The sequence below is a fragment of the Quercus lobata genome, chromosome 2 (genome assembly GCF_001633185.2).
Source record: "Quercus lobata isolate SW786 chromosome 2, ValleyOak3.0 Primary Assembly, whole genome shotgun sequence".
NCBI lineage: Eukaryota > Viridiplantae > Streptophyta > Magnoliopsida > Fagales > Fagaceae > Quercus > Quercus lobata.
Window position 1 is genome coordinate 39057251 of NC_044905.1, and position 21009 is coordinate 39078259.

The window sequence follows — 21009 nt, forward strand, 5'->3', positions numbered from 1 at the left end:
ATGCCCAAAATTTTGGAATTGAATTAAAAATAGAACTTTCACCACCAAAAGAAAAATATATAACCATCAACAGTATAAATAAAAATACCATTACATCTCCAAAGAAGAACTTGGTTTTTGGGGCCAATCGTGCCATAAGAACAGCTGCTGCATTGGTAGCATTGTTCTCATTATTAAAAAGATCAAGATGCCAAAAAAGTAATGATAATCTAAACAGTTGTAGCTTCCATGACCCATGATAAAGGAATCCACATAAAACCCAAAAATTTTAGTATTTTGTTTTCTGAAGCAAGATAGAAGAGTAGAAGAACCAATCAATGAGGGAGATTGAGCAAAGCAATAATGAAAAAAATAAAAAGAAGGGATGAATATGAAAATTTAACATTGCTTTTCTAACATTTTCTTCCTCAAGTTTGTTGTATCCAAACAAACCCAATCTTTCTTGAACTGCATCAGATCAAAGGTCAAATCCTTTCTTATACAATTAAGATGCTTAAGGGGTAAATTTTCCAACATTAAGCAACTTATAATTTAGCACCAAACAAATAAGATAAAGTAATGAAAATTCCTTTGTATTTCCATCTTTTTCATTCTTCCTAATTCTAGGCAAATCAAAGTATCCACATGACACTCATTTTGGGTAGCTTCCCCCTCGTCTCTCACAAGACATCCTTTACGGTATCTCCTCAGGCGTGGGGCACCCCTCAAGTATACTTGTTCGTCGAATATATCGAGCATCTGGACTGGACCAGGCCTGGTTTGAAGGCGGGTTAGGCCCGTTCACTCTTCAGGCTTATTTTGACAAGAGTACCATTCACAGACCCCTACAGTATTTATTATTATAATGTTATTGTTGTTCTTCTCAAAACAAAAACAAAAACAAAAACAAAAAAACAAAAACAAAAAACAAAAAACAAAAAACAAAAACAAAACCAAAAAACAAAAAAAAAATGTTATTGTTGTTACAATTTGTTGCTCAGATTCGCTTCTCCTGCATGAGGTTACAGAATTCATGTCTCGAATCTTCCACAAATGAGACTTTTGCTAATTATTGTTACTACTTAATAATCAAATTAAAATCTTACTCCATATTTTCAATTGTAATATAATAATTGAATAATAGTAAACACGATTTCACAATTTTAACTAAAATCGTATTTTTAAAACACAATTTCAGTCATATATTTTATATCCAACAGACACCATGTGTAACTATCAAATTTACCGAAAAGCTCAAAATTGTTGTGTCATAGATTGGGTGCTTCGCTCTTTTGTAGTAACATGTGAGGCACGGGACGTGTTTGCCTCAATCGGGTCAAATTTATTTATTTATTGGATTATTGTTGCAGGCTGCCTATGTTGTCCGCAATATTTTTAATTACCTATTTCCTTTGTTTTACTCCGAAATCCGAATTAATGCTAACTTAAATATTTGCTAAACACACCCTTTCCCAGTTCCCACACACCAAAAATAAAAAATAAAAAATAAAAATAATCAGTCACTAGTTTCAATTATTATTATTATTATTATTATTTGAAGAGAAATATAACCAAAACATTTTGTTACCATTAAAATGAGAAATTGTTGTGTGGATAAACTGGTCTTTTGGTAAGTGGTGAATGTGATATATCTTTTAATTGTCCCACAATCACAATGAGAGTGTGGGAGTGGGACCCCCTATATTCTGGGCCTCCTAAACAAACCAGCTAAGGCTATAAACGAGTCAAGTTTTGTTGAGTAGTACATGTTCAAGCTTGGCTCATTAGGAAAAGTTAAAAAGCTCACGCTTGACTTGAGCTCGTGACAAGCTTATAATGTTTGAGCTTGAGCTTGTGAGAAAGCCAAAAAAACTTGAGCTTGTAATCAAGCCAAGCTCAAACTTAATATCAAGCTCAAACTCGAGCTCAAGTCAAGCTTTTGAGCTTGAGATCTAAGAAAATTATATTATCAAATGTTTAAATCTCTAAAATAAAGAAAAAAAATATAGTGCACTCATTTTATCTTGCGTCTATTCCTACTTATGATTAGTCATTATTCAAATTAAAATTTTACATAATTAAATTCATTCATTCATATTCCCTTTTCTACAGTTTCAGCAATTGTTCAAAATACAATTTTTACATTCACGTTAGATGGTGAAGAACTAGAAAAATACTTGTTTGTAAATATTTTGAATGGGAAAATACTAACATGTTTCATAACTATACATTAGATGATCAATGGGGAAGGATCATATGTGGCCCACTCAATTTATTTATTTATTTTTAAATGTAATTAAAATCTAAAGTGGTTCTTGGTTAGTTTAGAGGGAAGGGAAAAAATTAAGGTAATGGGTAGTGGTTTCATGTTGACCATATCAATATTAAGATGTGTAATGAGTATATTTAACTAATACATATAAACTTATAAATGAGTTTATGCTTAAATTGTTTTGTATCAAGCCTTATAGCTCACAACCTTGTTCGTGAACAAATTTTTTTGTTTGGACTCAGCTTGTCTATTAAACAAGCCTAAAACTAAGGTTCAAGCTTGGTTTATTTATAAACAAACAAACATGAACAAGTTTTTTATCGAGCCAAACCCGAGTTGTTTATGTTCAACTTAGTTCATTTATAGCCCTAAAACCAACTAAACACAAAAACAATAGCCTCCCAACAGGAGCAACCAGATTCATCATTCCTCCCTTGCTACTTGCTAATTATCTTCTTTGATCATTGACTTTTGAAATATTCACTATTCATACACAACTTGTCTCAAGCCCTCTCGCAACTCACAAGTCGCCATCTCACATTCCTTAATTTATCTTTTAATAACTAAAATTCAGTTTAGATTTTAAAACAAAATTGCTTTTATATATATATATATATATATATATTTATTGCTTTTCAGTGAGGAGAGAGGGTAGGAAAATAATGTATTTAATGTTTCAATGCATGTAACATCACATTCACAATATTTGAATCTCACCCACTTATATAACCCACATTGTAAGTGTGACCCTACACATTTGAAACACTAGAAATTGCTTCAAGGAAAAGGCAACTTGAACACACAACACGATGAGTGGGGAGGGGAATTGGTAGTTAGAGGCCCATTAACATTTTAATGCGTTACATTTGATCTGGACAATTTAAAACATCATATTTGGATCAATTTTGAATCATTTATAAATCTATAGTTAAATTAAATTATAGATGGGGGAAGATTTCTCTCCAAACTAATTTGGTGAGAACCTCTTCAAACTCTACCAATATTTTTTTATTAGATGTGAATTTTGAAAATCTAATTGTTGGACTGTAAGTTCTTATTATATCATCTATGCTTGCAAAATTTCAAAAAGATCAAAGATCAATAACTATGTCATCAATCGAATATTTAAATTTCAAATTTATGTAATCTAAAATTATGTATAAAAAATAAATTTATTGATTGAATAGTAAATAACATCTGATTTTCACGAAATGTGACATGCACGTTAAAAACATAAAGAACACGAAATCTAATGGTCAGATTTTCAAAATTCACATTCAATAAAAATATATAGGAGTTTGAAGAGTTTTGAGAGAAACCTATAGCCCGCCGGGGGGGAGGGGGAGGGGGTGTGCTGATGAATAAGAACATAAATGCTGCCATTAATAGCACGGGTATAAACAAACCACCATTAGAAGACTGGTTTTTGCGTGTGTTGGGGCCTTGGAAGCTCAGAAGATAAGCATGTGCCACATGAAAGTTAAACAGGGGACAAACTCTATAGACTAAAACAAGAAACCCAAGTTTCTCCAGACACACAGATTTCTGCTGATTGGACCATCATGAAAACTGAAGGCAAAAAACTGGCGTAGTTATATGAGCCATTAATTTAATTTTACAATTTTGACATTTCAATTGTCAGTTCTATAGTAATCATAAGAAAGAGAAGAATATCCAACCTGCAGAAACCACATTGCTAGATCAGAGCTCATTTAGCCTTGCTGTGTGGTGGAAAAGCTTGACAAGTACGTCTGTTTCTGTGTCAAAATCAAAATTGCCAAATAGATATACACCATATAATATATATGTCGCTTGGACTATGGACTATCTAAAAAAACAGCTTAACTGGAGCACAGGTGACTGCTTGCAGACATGATGTGGGATCCATGTAACACTGACACGTGTAGAAAGACTGACTACTCCGGATAACCATTGACGATTTCACTCTCTTTAGCTACAATATCAGCTACAAAAATGCTACCTGAGTCACACCATCCGCCCAAAACATCCCTTTTGGGGCACTGCAACATGGATTAAATGTGATAGTTTGAGTTGACACCAGCATTTTTCTTGCATTATGACAGTAAGCTACACTTATATTGACTACAAGGGAAACTTAATTTGATCCAGACCTACACAGCTAATAGATCCAATCTAGTAAAAGGTTGATTCTTGTTAACTTTGCTCAGGCAGAGAAATAAGTGCAGAGTATCACGATACTACATGCCCATCCCTTAAAGAAAAAAGCGTTGTGTATGTAAGTAGATTTCTTTGTAACACAGACATTCAATTTCAAAATATTGGTTGATATATACTTTCATGTCAAATCTCATAATAGGGGAAAATAACACAGTTAACACATGAACCTCAGGAATGAGAACCAATCAACCACTTTAAAGATGGCTTTGGTTCTATTCCTCAAATCTGTTCATTCAATTTTCAATGGAGATGATTCTAAAAAATAAAAAATCAATGGAGATCAAATGTGGACATAATCTGCTCAACAAGATAATTTAAACTAAGTTGCATGCATATGGTCAAACCTTTAGAAAGATGCAAGAATGATATTTAGTTATCATAACATACATGAACACATGTGAGCCAGCACAGAGAATTTCAGAACCAAGTACCTTGCAAAACCCAAGCCAGTTTGAGTCTCCTCTATAGGAAAATACCTTCTTGTTTTCTTTCCACTGTCCACAAAAAACCTGCAAAAATACATTTGTTATTTTGTCATGAGATTGGGTGCAAATCAATACCACATGAGCTAACAAGTTACTTGACCAGTTTTCTACTTAAAGATGTTCCACATGGTAAAAAGGAACCAAAAATCAATCATTCATACACTTGTAAAAAAAATTTTGATAAAAAATAAAATAAAACAAACCATATCACGCTTCCTTTATAAATTTGAGTTCAAAGCAATTTCTGTTATCAAAAAACATGAGAACACAACCAGTCTATACTATATAAACAGGCAATTCTCTTAATTAGATGGAATTATAGGTTGGGTGATCAAAAGAACAAAACAACTACTTGATGTAATAAGAAGCAAAGTTCATCCCAAGTTGAAAGTATCAAACAAAAGGAGCAATGAAGAGAAAAATGATTTCAGCTCTGGTATCTTTGAAACCATTTACCTCATAGTCAACCCCTTGTATATAGATATGGTCAGGGTCAATTGATGAAAAAGCAAGCCCAGTTATCTGCAGTAACAATGAGAAGAAAAGTTATTTCTAGCTGCAACATCCAATCCCAAAAAACATGAAAATCTGTGGAACTTATGTAGCTTGATCCAAAAACAGTAGAAATTTACTTAAGCTTGGCAAGAACAACAGGTGTGAACTGTTTGCATGCCTATTCTAAATTTCTTACAGTTAATCCATATATGTGAACCAACTAGCAAAAAGCTTGGCCAAACCCCCTCTTCCCCCCCCCCCCCCCCCCCCAACAAAAAAACTCCCCTCTCCAGTCTCCACCCCAAGAAATAATGACAGCTCCAAAAAAATAATAGCAACACAGGTGAGTTTGCATGATCACACATAAATTGGCCATGGGAGGTTGTAAGAGAATCTGCAGTTAAGAAACTGATATCTGACACTCATCTTTCAGGGAGTAAAGGAGTAAGTTTCAAACCAAATCAGATAACACTCCAAGCTTTCACCAAAAAGATTTATACAGGAATGACCTTAATGAGCCTCTGAATCTTATTTAAGAATCAAAACATTCCTGATTCTCAAACGTACTCATTTTCAATCCATATAAAAAAATGAGGTACCATAAAGGCTTAGGTACATAATTAAGCATTGGGTTGGGGTGGTTGGGAAAGGTAGGATCAGTGAAATCTTTGGATTCAATTTCTATATGTTGTACATTTCATCAAAGATTAATGCACAACTAGAGGGGGAGTGTTGGAAAGTATAATTGAAGATCAAATCTAGAGACATGGATTGCCAGAGAATATAATAGGATTGATTAATAAAGCATGGGATTGATTGCTAGAGAGAAATATGGGATTTACGTAATCAATAAGCAATTCAAATTCAAATTATTATTGACTTTTATGTGTAATCTCCATTATAAATATGTATTTCATTGTAATTATTATCAAGAAAAACTGAATGGGAAAATTTAGCTCTTTAGGCTCGTCCTGTGGATGTAGACCATCAGGCCAAAACACAAACTCACATGTCTTCTCTCTTCTCTCTCTTTTCTCTATCACTCTTATCACAAATTTCTACAAACAAAAATAAGGCAATAGGCAATCCAACAAAAGGGTTTGAGTATTAAACACCAGATATAAATACAAAAGGACCTAAAATAAAGACAAACCTACAAATTTCATAGCAAATACAAACATACCCGGATCATAAAAGCATGTTGCACAGACACTGACACGATACAAGTACAGGTACGGGGGGTATGGCATTTCTTGAAAAACTAGGGTATGACACGTCTGGGGTACAGCTATTAATAAATTAAATAATATTTATTTTTAGGTATATTTTAACTATTTTTGGACATAATTTATATTTATTTTAAATTTTAAAATTAGTAAAACCTATCAATCAATTTTTCAGTACTAATTATACCTACAAAGTTTCAATTTAATAAATAAATAAAAATTATATCACAGCAATAACACATAACCAAACAAATTATCTTACCTAATGATATTTCAACTAAATAAATACTAAATAGACAAATTGCTCACAGCCAGCTAGCAATTCACAACAAATAAAATAAGTCACTACAAATGCTAAGCTAAACAACAAAACAAACAAATAAACCAAAAAAAAAAAAGGTCACAACTACAAATGCTAAACAAACAGGTCACAACGAAAGTAAAAAGCAAGAGAGAAAACCAAAACTCTTAATAAAAAAAAATAAATAATAATAAATAAATAAAAAGAGAACCCAAACGCAGAAAACCAAAAAAAAAAGAAAAAGAAAAGAAAGAAGAGAAAACCTAGGTCAAGCACCAGACTCAGGGACAGAGGGTGCGAGGGAGATAGAGACTAACCAGTGTAGCTTCAGTGACATTGACGTCGGAGGGGCTTCGTTGGTCACCAATCTACGTTGGAGGGAAATGCGAGAGGGCAAACCAAGAGGGAAACATGAGAGGGAGGCTGAGAGAGTGAGAGAGAGGCTGAAGGCTTTTAGTTTTATCGATGGTCAGTAATGTTCCAGGTGTAAAAATCAAGATTTTTTTCACGCTATCCCGTGTCTGGGACATACCTGGCATGTCGCTACCGTGTCGCAAACATGTCTGGGACATACCTAGAATAATTTTTTTTTTTTTTAATCTCCTGGTACGCATTGGTTACTCTGTTTAGGTGTGTCTCACCAATACCCGTGTCTGACATGTGTCCAACATGGGTACTGGGCCAAATTTGGCGTGTCCGTTCAACATAGATAAAACATTCTCGATTCACAACCCCAAGACAACAAGAAACAAAAAATACATTTTTTTATGAGACTCTGCAAAGCATCGTGTCTTTGTACCCAGTTAAACCCTGGACCCATGTAATGTGTCCACATCACACGGAAAAAAGAGGACAAGTAGTAATCTCATGCCATGCCTCCAGGGGAGGAGAGAGAACCTGATTTATGGATCAGTTGGGTTGTTATGGTCCAGCAGCTAGTATAGTAGTTCTGTCAAGCCACCATGCTAAAGGGAATGATAATCATGTCAATTACATCAGAATTGTGGCGAGCTCTCCTGAAGCAAGTCAATCTATGGAAAGAAGCCACCTATGATGGCAACAAGACCCTGGTCCACACTGGGACAAGACTTGGTGCCAGTTCAAGCACTCTGACAGATCTAGATGATGGGATGGAAAGGAGGGGGGATTTGAGTTGGGGAGATAGAATTTTCCAAATTTTGAATTTAACAGAAAAGAGTAATGGCAGGGACAATTTGCAGATTATTGATCACTCAAGGGAGCAATACTCGAATTTGTACCATAGGGGGAGATTGAACTAAACCCAATAGTTTTTTTTTTTTTTTTGGGAAGGGGGGGGGTTCAATTTACCCAAAGTGAAAAATCCAATGAAGTATTCACAGCTTTGATCTATACATTTTGATTTGTAACTTCAAAAATACAGTTTTAATCATTGACAACACAACAGTTTTTTTTTAAATAATGGAGGAAAACATCTTGCATAATCAAGTAAGCTTCTCCCAAAATATGGCTCCACAGAATAGATAGAGTAAAAAAAATAAAAAATAAAAAAATAAATCATAGAATTGTTCTTGATTCCAATCAAAAATTATTAAGAAATAAAAAAATCCTCATCATATCTTCAAAACAGTTCCACAGGTTTGATTCAATTAATTTTGTGGAAAGGGTCCAAACAATATGATAAAGACCAGGGAAGAACAAGCCATTTAATATATTGACTGACCTCATATTTTGAGCAGTGCACCCATCTTGATAATGCTGACCATCTACATGCAAGATGTAAAAGATAAATCACATTCACATTCTATGGAAGGTGAAAAACTTCAGCATTACAATTTCTGTTCATCAATCTTCTGGGCAACCAAATGGAGCATAGGTGAAAGTAACATTTACTCTAACATGCAGAACAAAAATTCTCTGCAAGTGCCCCACATCATCAATATGTACCATGTGCTTCTGACAGAGAGTAAAATGAATGGGCAACCAATGCCATTTTGCATTTAGAACAGTTTAATGGTGACCAACCTGCGAGGATCAAATATGGTCACAGTACGATCAGCCCCACCAACTGCAACATTACCAGTTGAAGAACCGCAGACAGCATAAAAGACATCACCAGGGGAACCACAGATTCGGTGTAGACAACCACCATTTTCTTTCATTCGTAAGTCCCATATAGTCAGCTGCAGTCACACCACCAAAGCAAGCACAATGTAATATATGCAAATAAAGAACAGAGGAACAGAGCTCATCAAGACATTGAAGAGATTAAAATGTCCACACCTGGCAGCCTTCAGTGATGGCTAATATAGAGCTTTCATTCCCATGAAATAGATTTTGTATAAAGTTCAATGAAGAGGGATACCAGAGTCTGTAATGTGGCAACATCAATAAAGAATGATGTCCAGGAAGAAACATCCACAAGTTGTTGATATAAGGAACTAAATAAATCTTTGGTAATAAATCATACAAACAAGTTTTCTGAAGAACTAAAGATCTTCATAATTGAGTACTGCTATGGTCATAGTAAACCACCAAGCAAACTTAGACCAGGACAGATGCACAAGGATTATGGTCATACAACAGAAATGAATCCAACTAAATATTGAGATGTAATCTAAAATAGAAAAACTAGGAAGAGATAAACTTCCTAAGGATATCTGCCCTCCTTTTTAATTTGAATTATACAAAATCTATTGATATAACCCAATATTCCAAAATTCATCATTCAAAATGTGACAAAGTATAGAAGGAAGGAAACTGACAGAAGTCAAAAGTAATGCCTGCAATTACATATGTCTGGACTAAAACCATCTCAATAAATCTCAAGAAAACAAATATTTGATATGCTATGAATAAAAATTAGATATAAAATGACATTAAAATGAGTAAAAACAAGAGATCTCTATTTCTATAAATTTTAACCATTCGTGTCACTACAGTAAATCAACATTACCATTCAACAGTAGTCCTAGAATGGAACACTATCAAGATCATATAATGCCCAGGCATCAAATTTCAAATATTAATATTGATCGCATACCCCACCCTCCTCTCCCCCACCCCCAAAAAAATAAGATAATAATAATAATAATAATAAAACCTATGAAATGGTATGCAATTATATTTTTTTTGATAGGTTGGTCATCAGGATGCATGTCATTTAAGTAAAGCAATCACATGGATAGTGAGCAATGCTAAATTTATTAGGTTGTATTTGGCTGAAATTTTGATAAATTCATAATTTTAAAACTCATGATTTAAATATATTGGAATTTCAATCCCATCAATCTAAATTTTTGTTTTTTGGATGTGTATATTAAAAATTTAAGAAATTAGAGTACTGTAATATTCACAATGATGATGGTAATGGTAGTGACAATTATTTCATGATGTTCGCTGTGGTGTCTTAGTAGTGGTTGTGACCAAGGTTGTCAAAGTCTGGATCCTATATAAGATCGTGGGAAGACGGTGGGATCTTGGATCGTAGAATTGGATCGTGAATCGTACTTTTTTAGGGAAAAAAAAAAAAACGCATTATTAGTGACTTTGTATGTTGAATAATCACATAAATTATGAATTCATCCATAATGTGTGTGTGTGTGTGTATATATATTTGCATCAATACGATGTAATTTCTATACCATCAATTGATGCGCCTATACTAACAAAACAAATATACTTAACTTTAATACTATGTATCCAAAAAACTCACCAAATGTTTAATTAGTAACCAAGTGCCAAAATAACTATCAACACATTTTGAAAATGTTTTCAAAGTTCTAAGTTCCAAGTTCAAAATCCAAAATAAGTTTGCAAATGACAACTAGTTTGCAAACCCAATTGCCTTCAATGTCTTCAACAATTAGTTCCTAAGGTTTGATTTTAAGGATCTAAGAGTAGGGAGGGAACGTCTTCAGGTTGATTATAGTTTATAGGGATTTAGGGAATAATTTTTTAATTTAAAGTGAGGAATTTTTTATATTTTTAGTTCAAATAGGGGTATTTTTGACACTTCAACACTATCTAGGGCCTATTGGGCTATTTATATTCATTGGGTTGATTGGGCTGCTGTTTTTTTTTTTTTTTAAGCCAACCCAAAGCAAGTTTGGGTTTTTAGTATGATCGTTCTTCATAGGATCAATCTGATCCTACACGATCCTATTGATCCAACACGTGATCCTGAAAAATACATGATCCTATTTCGATCCAAGTCGTTTTGGCCTAGTAAAATTGTATGATCCTATGATCTGATTCCTGATCCTAATAACCTTGGTTGTGACAATGATGGTAGCAATGGTCATAATAGGGGAGGTGTGTGGTAGTGATAATAACAATAGGTGGTGGTGATAATGGTAGAATGGTAGTTGCACAATGCATGGTGGTTGTGGTGGAGTGGCATTGTTGGTGATGAAGGTATTGGTGAAGCCAATGGTGATGATGGGAAGGTGCAACCAATATTAGTGGTTGTGGCGACAACAACGAGGTGTGGTTGAGATGGTGGTGGCAAAAACAGTGGTGGTTATAGTGTGAAGAGTAATGAGTTGTATGAGATAATAATGTTGGTAGAATTTTTACTATGAAAACTTCTTGCATGGAATTTGAAAACAAAATTTAGATGCATGAAAATCCAAATTCAAAAATCCATGGAGTTTTTTAAAATAAAACTCTTTTGTTAACCCAAACAAGGAAAATCAAAATTGGAAATTCCCAAATTAACACTTTGACTAAAATCCAACCCAAAATCCTTCATCAAAAGACAGCAATAGAGAAAATAAATACCGTACATGTCACTTACGTATGTAAAGTTCTGACATGGATATCCTGGTCATAAACATCAACTGTTTTGCAGAAGCTACGTGCCACAGCAGCCTGGAATGAGACCAGTCAGCACAACAGAGATGCCCTAATATAGGGTGGAAAAGAACAAGAAGCGCACATACAATTTTTAGGGTAGAAATGGAGCTCAATGTTCAAAAACTAATCACTAGAAAAAATAACGTGATCTCTTTTTTACTTCTATTTCTTCACTTTATTTAAGGGAATTATTTTAGTCTTGACCTATCCTATAAATTTCCAATTGCTCTAGATTGGCAATAATCTACTTTAACTAGCATAACTGGTCCAATACAACAACAAAAAAGCTTTCATCCCAATTTTTTGAGATTGGCTATGGATCCTCAACAAAGAAATCCAATAGTGTAATTTATTTAGTCAAAGGTTGACCCAAATTCATTTAAATTATTGTTTGGATGACAAATGGAAAGAAAACAATTTATGACTTGAGTGACAGACATGTTTCCAATTGACTTATAGGGAAAACACAATATAAGCAATTAACAAAATTTTCCCAATGATACCACACTACTTTCCAGGTGAATTTTTCCACTGGAAAGAAGCTAAAGAAGTATTATTGCATACCCTGAATGGAATCTACTAAGGTGAAAAACCCCACATTATATAAAAAAAGATATATTAGTTCTAGCCTTCTCTAAAACATATAAGTAGGTCAGCACAATTTTACCCATTGACATGCAACATGCTAAACTTAAAATCTCTTCTCATATGGTAAACCATTAAAATGTAAATTAGTTTAATCAGGAAGAATAGAGGGAACATGACTTAATATTCCAACAAATTTCAGCTTCAGCAGTTCCAGCTCCTGCTAACTGACTCACGGATATGCATCTGAGAGATACTGATGTATACCAGATTAAGCGTCTTTAAAATGATATGAGTTAACTAGAGAAACAAGGTACCATAGACAATTGACTTGGACTGAAGCAAAGCCCTGCCCAACTGCCTTCACCAACACCACCATCTTGTGGCAATACTGAATATGTCAGCCTATTAGCATCTGGAAATTTCAGCAGTATTACAAATAAGTCACTTCTACCATTTAAAAGAACAAATCCAGAAATGAAAACAAAGTGGAAGCCAGCAGGAAAACAACTACTTTACATATAGTTTATCTATTCCAATTCAATTTGCAGCATGACATATGTGTCCCTCAAACCTGAAAATTTAGCAGTGCCCAAGGAAAAGGGGCAAGATGCATTAAGCAAATCCACAAATGCATTAAAAAGGGCTGAAAGAGTTCTAATGACTTTCATGAAACCAATTTTTTTTTATATGTAATAATAATTTTATTGAAAGATAGAAACTACCTCATGTACACAGGAATTTTTTTTTTTTGATAGGTAACAGATATCTTCATTAAAAAAAAAGTACGTCATGTTCACGATGATGAACAGAATGTACTAGAAACAAATACAAATAAATCAAACAAAGATAGAATGCACGAAATCAAAAATGGAAATACATTGTGTAAAACTCCAAGTACGAGAACATCCAAACAATGTCCCAACTAGCAAAGACTTCAAAAAATCCGCAGATTTCTCAACGTCCTCAAAAGTGTGGGTATTTCGTTCCCTCCAAATTAGCCTCATCAAACAGGCTAGAACCACACATAGCCTAAAGGATACAAAATAATGAGCATTACAATCGAAAACAAAGAAAATCAACAAAATCTACAATAACCAAGGGCCTTTGCAGCTTAGTCGCATTCCCTGGTCTCTCTTATGAGGAGAACTAGGGTTCAAATCTCCAATCCTGACTTATTGTAACAATTGTCAAAAATAAAATAAAATCTACGCTAGAATTAGTATCACTAGACCCCAAACCCAATACCAATCAAATAATGTTCTAGTAAAGACGACTTTAATTTCACCAATGAGGCTTTCTCATCTTCAAAAGTCCAATGATTTCACTCTCTCCAAACTCACCACACATAAGGGAATTAGATTCCAAACTAAAGAAGAGTATTTTCCAAAACAATTCCTCCATCCCAATAAAAGATCAACAACACTTCTCCATATAACCAATTGAACCCCAATCGCCCAAAAGACAAATTCCACAATGCATATGCAATAACAGATGATCCAGTCTCATCATTTCTCCGACACATGCAATACCTATCAACCAAAGTGATTCCTTTCTTCATGAGATTATCACAAGTCAAAATCATTCCCCAAGTTGTTGTCCACACAAAGAACACAACCCTTCTTGGTAAATGCTTGTCCAAGGAAACTGCGCCAAACAAAGCAAGCACTTATGCCTCACAAGGCCTCTTAAAGGCACACATCAAACCTACCATTGCCATTTAACTTCCACCTCAAACAATCAGGCCCTTTTTCTTCAGGATACTAGAGTACAACATATCCAACAACAAATCAACCAACTCCAATTTCCAATTGTTGAAATCTCTAATGACTGACATTTGATGTGAGTGTAGTCCCTTTATTTGGATAATAAATATAAGAGGCAACTTGCTGACTTCTTTAAGCCCAAAAACACTCAATTTCTGCCACCAAGAAATCTCTCCAACAAGCCAACCTTTCCACCTTTGATTTCAACCCTTCCCTATGTGCCCCTTTCTTCAAACAATATACACACTTTCCTCTTTCTATCCAAGCCTTTTGAAATTCAATCAAAAAAAAATATTTATTAACTCCAACATCCTGAAATTCAATTTTGTTCCAATTTTTCAAATCCTCTGTAAAAGGCCTTTAGTTTCCTAGTCAGTATATAACTAGGTGACCCATTAAAATTATAACTATTCTGCAAATTTTTCACCTTCTCCACAAACCCTTCTGCCTTCAACCACATATTCTCAAACTTAAGAGCTCCTTTTCCTCTTAGCCTAGGAAGCACATGCATGGATACGAGCACGGGTATGGGTGCGGGTGCGGATACGGCGACAAGGTAATTTTTAAAAAATTAGGACACTAGTAAAGCAAGGATACATGCGTGTACATACATATATACATACATACATATATATATGTGTGTGTGTGTGTGTATATTCAAAGCTTACAAAAAAAAAAAAAATTATAACAAAAATATTATTTGCTTTTAAATAATTGTTAAAAATTCTTTTTGTAAGTATATTAAAGTCCAGCGAATATACATATGCATGTATCTATTGTCTACCTAAATAATACTTATCAAAAAAAAAAAAATTTTGTCTACCTAAATAATGAAAAAAGAATAATAAAAAGTTAATTTATAAAAGAAAATTTTAAAAAGAAGTTGAACTAACCTAAGCACACACGGACAAAAGTCACAAAACAAAAGGGCAAAAGGGGGAAATATGAATTTAGATCTGGCTGTTGGCATTCAGTCCTTCCTGAGCGAGAAGAAGAAGACGAAGAAGAAGAGGAAGAAGATTTGTGATGGGCTGGGTTAGTAAGTCTTTTTTTTTTTTTTTGCAGGCATGTCCCGGCAGTATCTCAGTCGTGTCCTGGAAGTATCTGGGCCGTATCCGATTATTTAAAAAATACATAAAATAAAATACAGCTGGGACACGCGTGTAGCCATGTCCCAAGAATATCCCGTGTCGTGTACGCGTATGACACGGACACAGCAGACAATTTGCCATGTCCGTGCTTCCCAGCTCTCAGCAGTCCAATAATTTCCAATAAGATCAAGCTATGACCCTAATAAAATAATAAGATTGAGCTATGATTAGACACAGGCCTTGGAAAAAGTCACCAAATCACATTGGGATAATGCTCCAATGACACTAAGACTTGATCAACCAAATGTACATCCCTTCCTCTAAGGGTAGATCAATTAAGTTCTAATTTGAAATAAAATCACTAAATTCTGTCATATTGGACTGTATCTAACACATCCAACCCTTTCACTTGGGAATCTTATAGCATTAAAGTACACAAGCCAAGACACTTTCATGATATGCCCCCAAACTCCTCACGTAGGGTTCTTCCAAGTCAGTCATCATTCAGACTGCAAACCACTCACATAGTATCAAAATCCCAAGTCTTCTAACAAATAGCCATCAATTAACTCATCGAACCTTCTTTTAATTCCTACCACAACCCTAAAACCATTTATTCAACAATTCTAAACTCTAAATTAACATATTCTCCTAATCCTAAACCCACCAAAACCACACATAGACAATTTACCCAATTTTTCCTATGTCATGTCATCAATTTTAGTTTCTTGCAAGCACACTATAATGCATTTCTTTCACCATTATTTCACCACCATACATTTACTGGACTGTTTAAACCCCTCAAATTCTAGGACAACAACCACAGCATCACAGATGAAGTGTTAAAACCCCTTCTTTGTGAAGCTCCCCACCCCTGTTATGGCCCGAACTTCTAGCATCATATTAATTGAACATAAACTAGCAAGATTTGAAGAAACCCGAGGCACATAAATGGTATATTAGGCCCAAATCACTTACAAAATACAGACACAAAGAAAGAATGATTGAATGAAAAGTGAGAAGGGGGGGGGGAGCTCTTTAGTTAGCTCATTGGAAGAGGTGGAAACTACTTGAGGAAGGTCTCAAACGGCCTGTATTCACCACCACTGCTAGGTTGCCATCAGTGATCAATCAAGTTTACCTACCTTCCAAGAAGCTAGATATTTCAACTTACTTCTGGGTTAGGCAATGCAGGCACACCAATTTATCAAAGAGAGAGAGAATCATCCCACTGGTAAATTTCAAGGAAAACCACTGCCACAATTCTTAAACTTTCAATTAAAATGATACAATGCTGCAAAGTTTACAATCAAAGCTTATTAAAAGAAATAACAACATCATGATAATTAATATAAAGAAAAATCTACCTTTACCAGTAGTATCTAGTTTAGATACAATGAGGTGACCATAGGAATCTACACTTCCCAACATCAAGTAGTCAGTGCCTGAAAATATCAAATCTGGTTAATTAGTTATGAATGTCAAGACCGGCTACCACATTAAGAATCCTGAAACAAACAGTAGAAAATAATAAAACTATGAAAGTTGCTATAACATTATCTGGGAATAATATCATTAGTACCTTGATCAAATGGACTACATTTTAAAGATTTCATTCATTTATATAGGTATTTGGAACCACCAAAGCCTTTCCACTTTCCCCAACCATAAATTTTGATAAATCTAACCCAATTGATAAAAAAGACATGCATAAAGTCTAGTGCTCAATTTCTACAATGCAATCATGTTTTTCTATACACATCTATAATCATGAACTTTAATGCGAAGAATGCAAAGTATTGCCAAATGAGGAAAGCATAAATAGGATGATCTTACAGAAACAAGAAAAAAATTGTCTAACACACCGCAAATGCTACTCAGCTGTCCAACTTTAGAAGCATACATTTGAGACGAATTATTGTCAAAACAACCCACATCAGTGTTGCATAACATTCAACAGTTTCTAGTAGAAAGAAAGAACTAAACCTTATTCAGACTTGATTATAACTTCAAAATGTTCATTCAGGATCCAATTAGAGGTATGGACCCACCAATGTTCCAGGTGACCTGCTAAACCCAACTAACATCTTAAGAATATCAAAAGATATGAGACGGTGAAGTTAGAATCGGTCATTGTTGGGCCGGATGTTTTTAAGATAACTTTTTCTTTGTCTAGCTTAGCAGGGGGCAGAATAAAATTATGGAAAATTTCCCCACTATGTTTTTAATAATTCCAATAACAGCACCTTCTCAAAAATTTATCATAAACTTAATACGTTTGAAGTTTGGAAGTAGATATAGAGTTGGATAACATTTAAATTACATACTTCTCAAAAGCAAAATTTTGTGGTGTCATCACGGCTTCAAAGATGTCCTTTCTCCATCTTAAGCATCTATTCCTTAATTTTCCATTTCTTTTTTGTTTAGTTCCTCAATTTTATACTTCAAACCATTAACCTGAATCAACCAAGTCAATTTAAATTTCATACACCACACACACACACACAGAGGGAGAGAGAAGACCCCTATTTCTCAAATTTTGAATTAAAAATTTATAGTTCACCCAAATAATCTTCTTTTATCCAGTAGCAAGCCAATTTATTATACCAAGACGAATGTGGATAAATAATAATATAACCACATTATATCATACCCTTGGGCTGCAATGTATCTAGCTTCTTTTTTTTAATATAAGAAATAAATTTAATTAAACATACACACACACACAAAATAAGGGGCACAATCGTTAAACACAAACAATACAATAGAAAACACCCAAATACTAATATAACATCTATAATTCAAAACATCTAAGAACTCCAACAAGTTCAAAGAAGAAAATGAAGTTAGTTTTAAAAAATCAACTGCACAGTTGCTATGCAAAATAGAACTTGCAATGGAATAGCTAGTCTTGTTAAATATTTATTTGTTCTTTTGGTTGTGCTTATTCTTGCAATATAGCTGTTAATGGGGAATAAATATTCCTTGTCAGAGAGGTGGAAATAGGTATTCCTAAAACTAATGAATAGTTAAATTGATAAAATGGAAAATTAATTTGATAATTTTTATGAGTTATGATTAACAATGGAATACAAATAGAAATGAGACTAAGAAGTAAATTTAAATATAGTTATAATCATAAATTATAGATTTATTATTCTAACCTTAAGTTTGGATGGAGGGATATGGAGACAAAGTAGAAAAGTTAAGATCATCAGGATACATTCCAACCAACCTCCCCTCTCCCCCCATCCCCCTCTGTCCCAAACATACCCTAAAAGATCATTTATTTTCATATTATTGTATATTAAATTATACATTTCTTGATATTTAGTTACATTTGTTTTTATTAGTAAGTTACACATGCAGGTGTGGGTCTTGAACCCACAATCTTACCCTCTGTCGTGCTCCTACAAGGGGAGGAGGTGCTGTTTGTAGCAAACCTCATTAATTACAAAAATATTACATCATTACAATTAAATTAAACAGATCATAACCTATTACAAATAAAAATAAAATAAAAAACTATACTTTTTGAAGTAAAACTGTTACAATGTGTTCTTACTTCAACCATCGTTTGAAAATTTTTCAATAATATGCATAATTTTATAATAATACTATAAGATAAATTTTCTTAATTCTGGTTTCTATTCCACTATGGGAACCAAATAAATGAATAAGAATTACAATTTCATTCCTTGTAATATTTGTTCCAATTCTTACTCTTTTTTATACAACATTCCAAACATTCCCTAAAATCTCATTTGTGAGGATGAAACATTCCAACTGAAATTGCACCATACAGTGAAAATGAAGCTGTTTAATCGACAGATTGCCACAAAGCAAATTAACCCTGCAAACTCCAAGCAACTTTGTTTATAATATTTACCCAAAAAGAATTTAATAAACCAAAATGGAAAATAACAACATGAAAAGACAAAGGCTCTTATTTTTATTTATCAGAAAAACAGATTCCGATAATTTGATCATCCACAAAGTTCTTACAAAGACTCAATCACACTTAGAACTTGTCATCAGGTCTAAGAGTAAACATAATTTTATTCCAAAAGCTTCTTTTCTTTTTTTGATGTGAAACCTTACCAAGGCAGGGTCCTTTGGACCCACCCCTAGGGAGTAAACCATGGATACATGATCCCACCCACCAAAAGTGTGTATTAGGTAATCTAAGGGAATTCCTACTGGGGATCAAACCCAGGACGTCTAGGTCTATAGACCATCCCAAGCCTCCAACCACTACGCTACACCTTCATGGGTATATTTTTATTCCAAAAGCATAGCATTATATCCATCTGCCAGCAACATTGTGTTTAAAAACTAAAAATAAAAAATAAACAAACATAACTTGGGAAACACCTAACCACATTGCAACATTGCATTAATACAAATTTATGCTTTAGAACTACATTTCATCAGCTGTGGCCTAGGCACCTAGCAAGCAAAATCCAATTGCCAATGCAACAGCCACTTACTCTCAGTTTCTGTAAGCACTATACTCTGGATTTCTGAACGATGAGGACAGCGGTTGACTAAGAAAGAGTCCATAACCTTCAAGAAGGAAGATCATAGATGACGGGTTAATAGATGAATAATAGAGTAGCAGATATAGAGTTCTCATTTCCAAGTGTCAAACAGGATCAAGAATCTACGCTAACGGACAATAGCCCATGATTTCATACCTGTGCCTGTCCAGGGATCAGGAGGCTTTCTTTCCCTTTGTTTACCAAAGAATCTTCCAGAGATATCTAAAAAAAAAATTATTACCCCACTTGTCACGTCAAACAAAAGAAATTATTTTGGAATGCATCAAAAAAAAAAAAAAAAAGAAGAAGAAGTAAAACATCAAATTAATGCTTATGACAAACAAGCAACCGGACTTGTGGTCTTTGCTATTCTGTGCTGCAACCATTCCTCGTTTTCTGTTTTGTACTTGTAATGCAAGTTTTAATTTTATTTCTTTGATTTTGTCATTGAATTTGATTTCCTATTTAACAGTATCAATCACTTCTTATACTAAAAAAAATTATGGGTCTTTTGTTTGTATCCCTTTTTAATAAATAAATAAATAAAAGAAACATGTTTTATATATGAAGTGCACATAACACAATCACAATCAATTAGATTTTAAATGCACACAACAGTTGATGGGTTGAGCAAAAGATGTAGGTAGGAATATGTATATAAACAGAGATAGATTAGATAGATGTGGAGAGAGTAAGTGGTATGTACCTGGAGTTTGTAAATGTGGGAACCGGAGGCGATGTAAGCCCAACAAGAAGAACCGTCCTTGCTAACCTGGGCAAGGATTGGAACTCAATTATTTTTCTTTTTTTTTCAAAACAGAGAAAGAGAGAGAAAGAGAATGTGTACATGTAGGGCGAGACGAGTGGGCTGTATGTTTCCGGGAGATGGATTCTGAATGAGTGTGGACGGCACCACCGCCTTCCTCAAACTTCTCGCCTCCACCATCTCTCTCTCTATATTATGTATTTTGTAAAGTTCTATTCCAATCAAGGTTTTGAATTCCGGTTTGGTTATTTTTACTGCAAGCCTACCATTTCGAGATTAAGGGTCCGTTTGGATGGAACTGAAAGTTGAAATTGAAAACTGAAAAACACTAGCAAAATAATTTTTAAATGTGTAAATAGTACCGTGTGACCTATTTTTAATGAAAAAGTTGCTAAAAAGTGAAATTTGTGAGTTCATGAATAGTACACGATGTGCACCAATTAGCTAAAAAAAATGAGAAAAATCAA

General features: G+C 34.0%; 1 protein-coding gene across 4 annotated transcripts; it reads right to left on the minus strand.

Moving 5' to 3' along the window:
- Positions 1 to 3725: 3725 nt before the first annotated feature.
- LOC115975549 lies at positions 3726 to 20726 on the minus strand. Of its 4 annotated transcripts, XR_004088130.1 has the most exons (14): positions 20624 to 20726; positions 20483 to 20548; positions 19933 to 19998; positions 19726 to 19801; positions 16603 to 16680; positions 12696 to 12793; positions 11735 to 11808; positions 9220 to 9307; positions 8962 to 9119; positions 8660 to 8702; positions 5392 to 5457; positions 4882 to 4959; positions 4098 to 4272; positions 3726 to 4008 (listed from the first exon to the last, which is right to left on the minus strand). XR_004088130.1 is itself a non-coding variant. In XM_031096368.1 (13 exons), exons 1-13 carry the CDS (start codon positions 20720 to 20722, stop codon positions 4168 to 4170), a joined length of 1095 nt encoding a protein of 364 aa, XP_030952228.1. In that variant the 5' UTR covers positions 20723 to 20726; the 3' UTR covers positions 3726 to 4167. The 4 variants fall into 4 exon arrangements, 3 of the variants coding, with proteins under 3 accessions (XP_030952228.1, XP_030952230.1, XP_030952229.1); XM_031096368.1 differs by having other exon boundaries at positions 3726 to 4272; XM_031096370.1 differs by lacking the exons at positions 3726 to 4008; positions 4098 to 4272 and adding an exon at positions 4279 to 4484.
- Positions 20727 to 21009: the final 283 nt, after the last annotated feature.

Bases quoted from the DNA above. Each gene is read 5' to 3' on its own strand.
- LOC115975549 (XM_031096368.1), bottom strand. From the start codon at position 20,722: ATGGTGGAGGCGAGAAGTTTGAGGAAGGCGGTGGTGCCGTCCACACTC. The intron at 19,999-20,482 runs GTACATACCACT...TTTTTTTTTTAG, and splicing joins CCCACATTTACAAACTCCAG to ATATCTCTGGAAGATTCTTT. The intron at 5,458-8,659 runs GTCAGTCAATAT...TTGTTACTGCAG, and splicing joins TGCACTGCTCAAAATATGAG to ATAACTGGGCTTGCTTTTTC.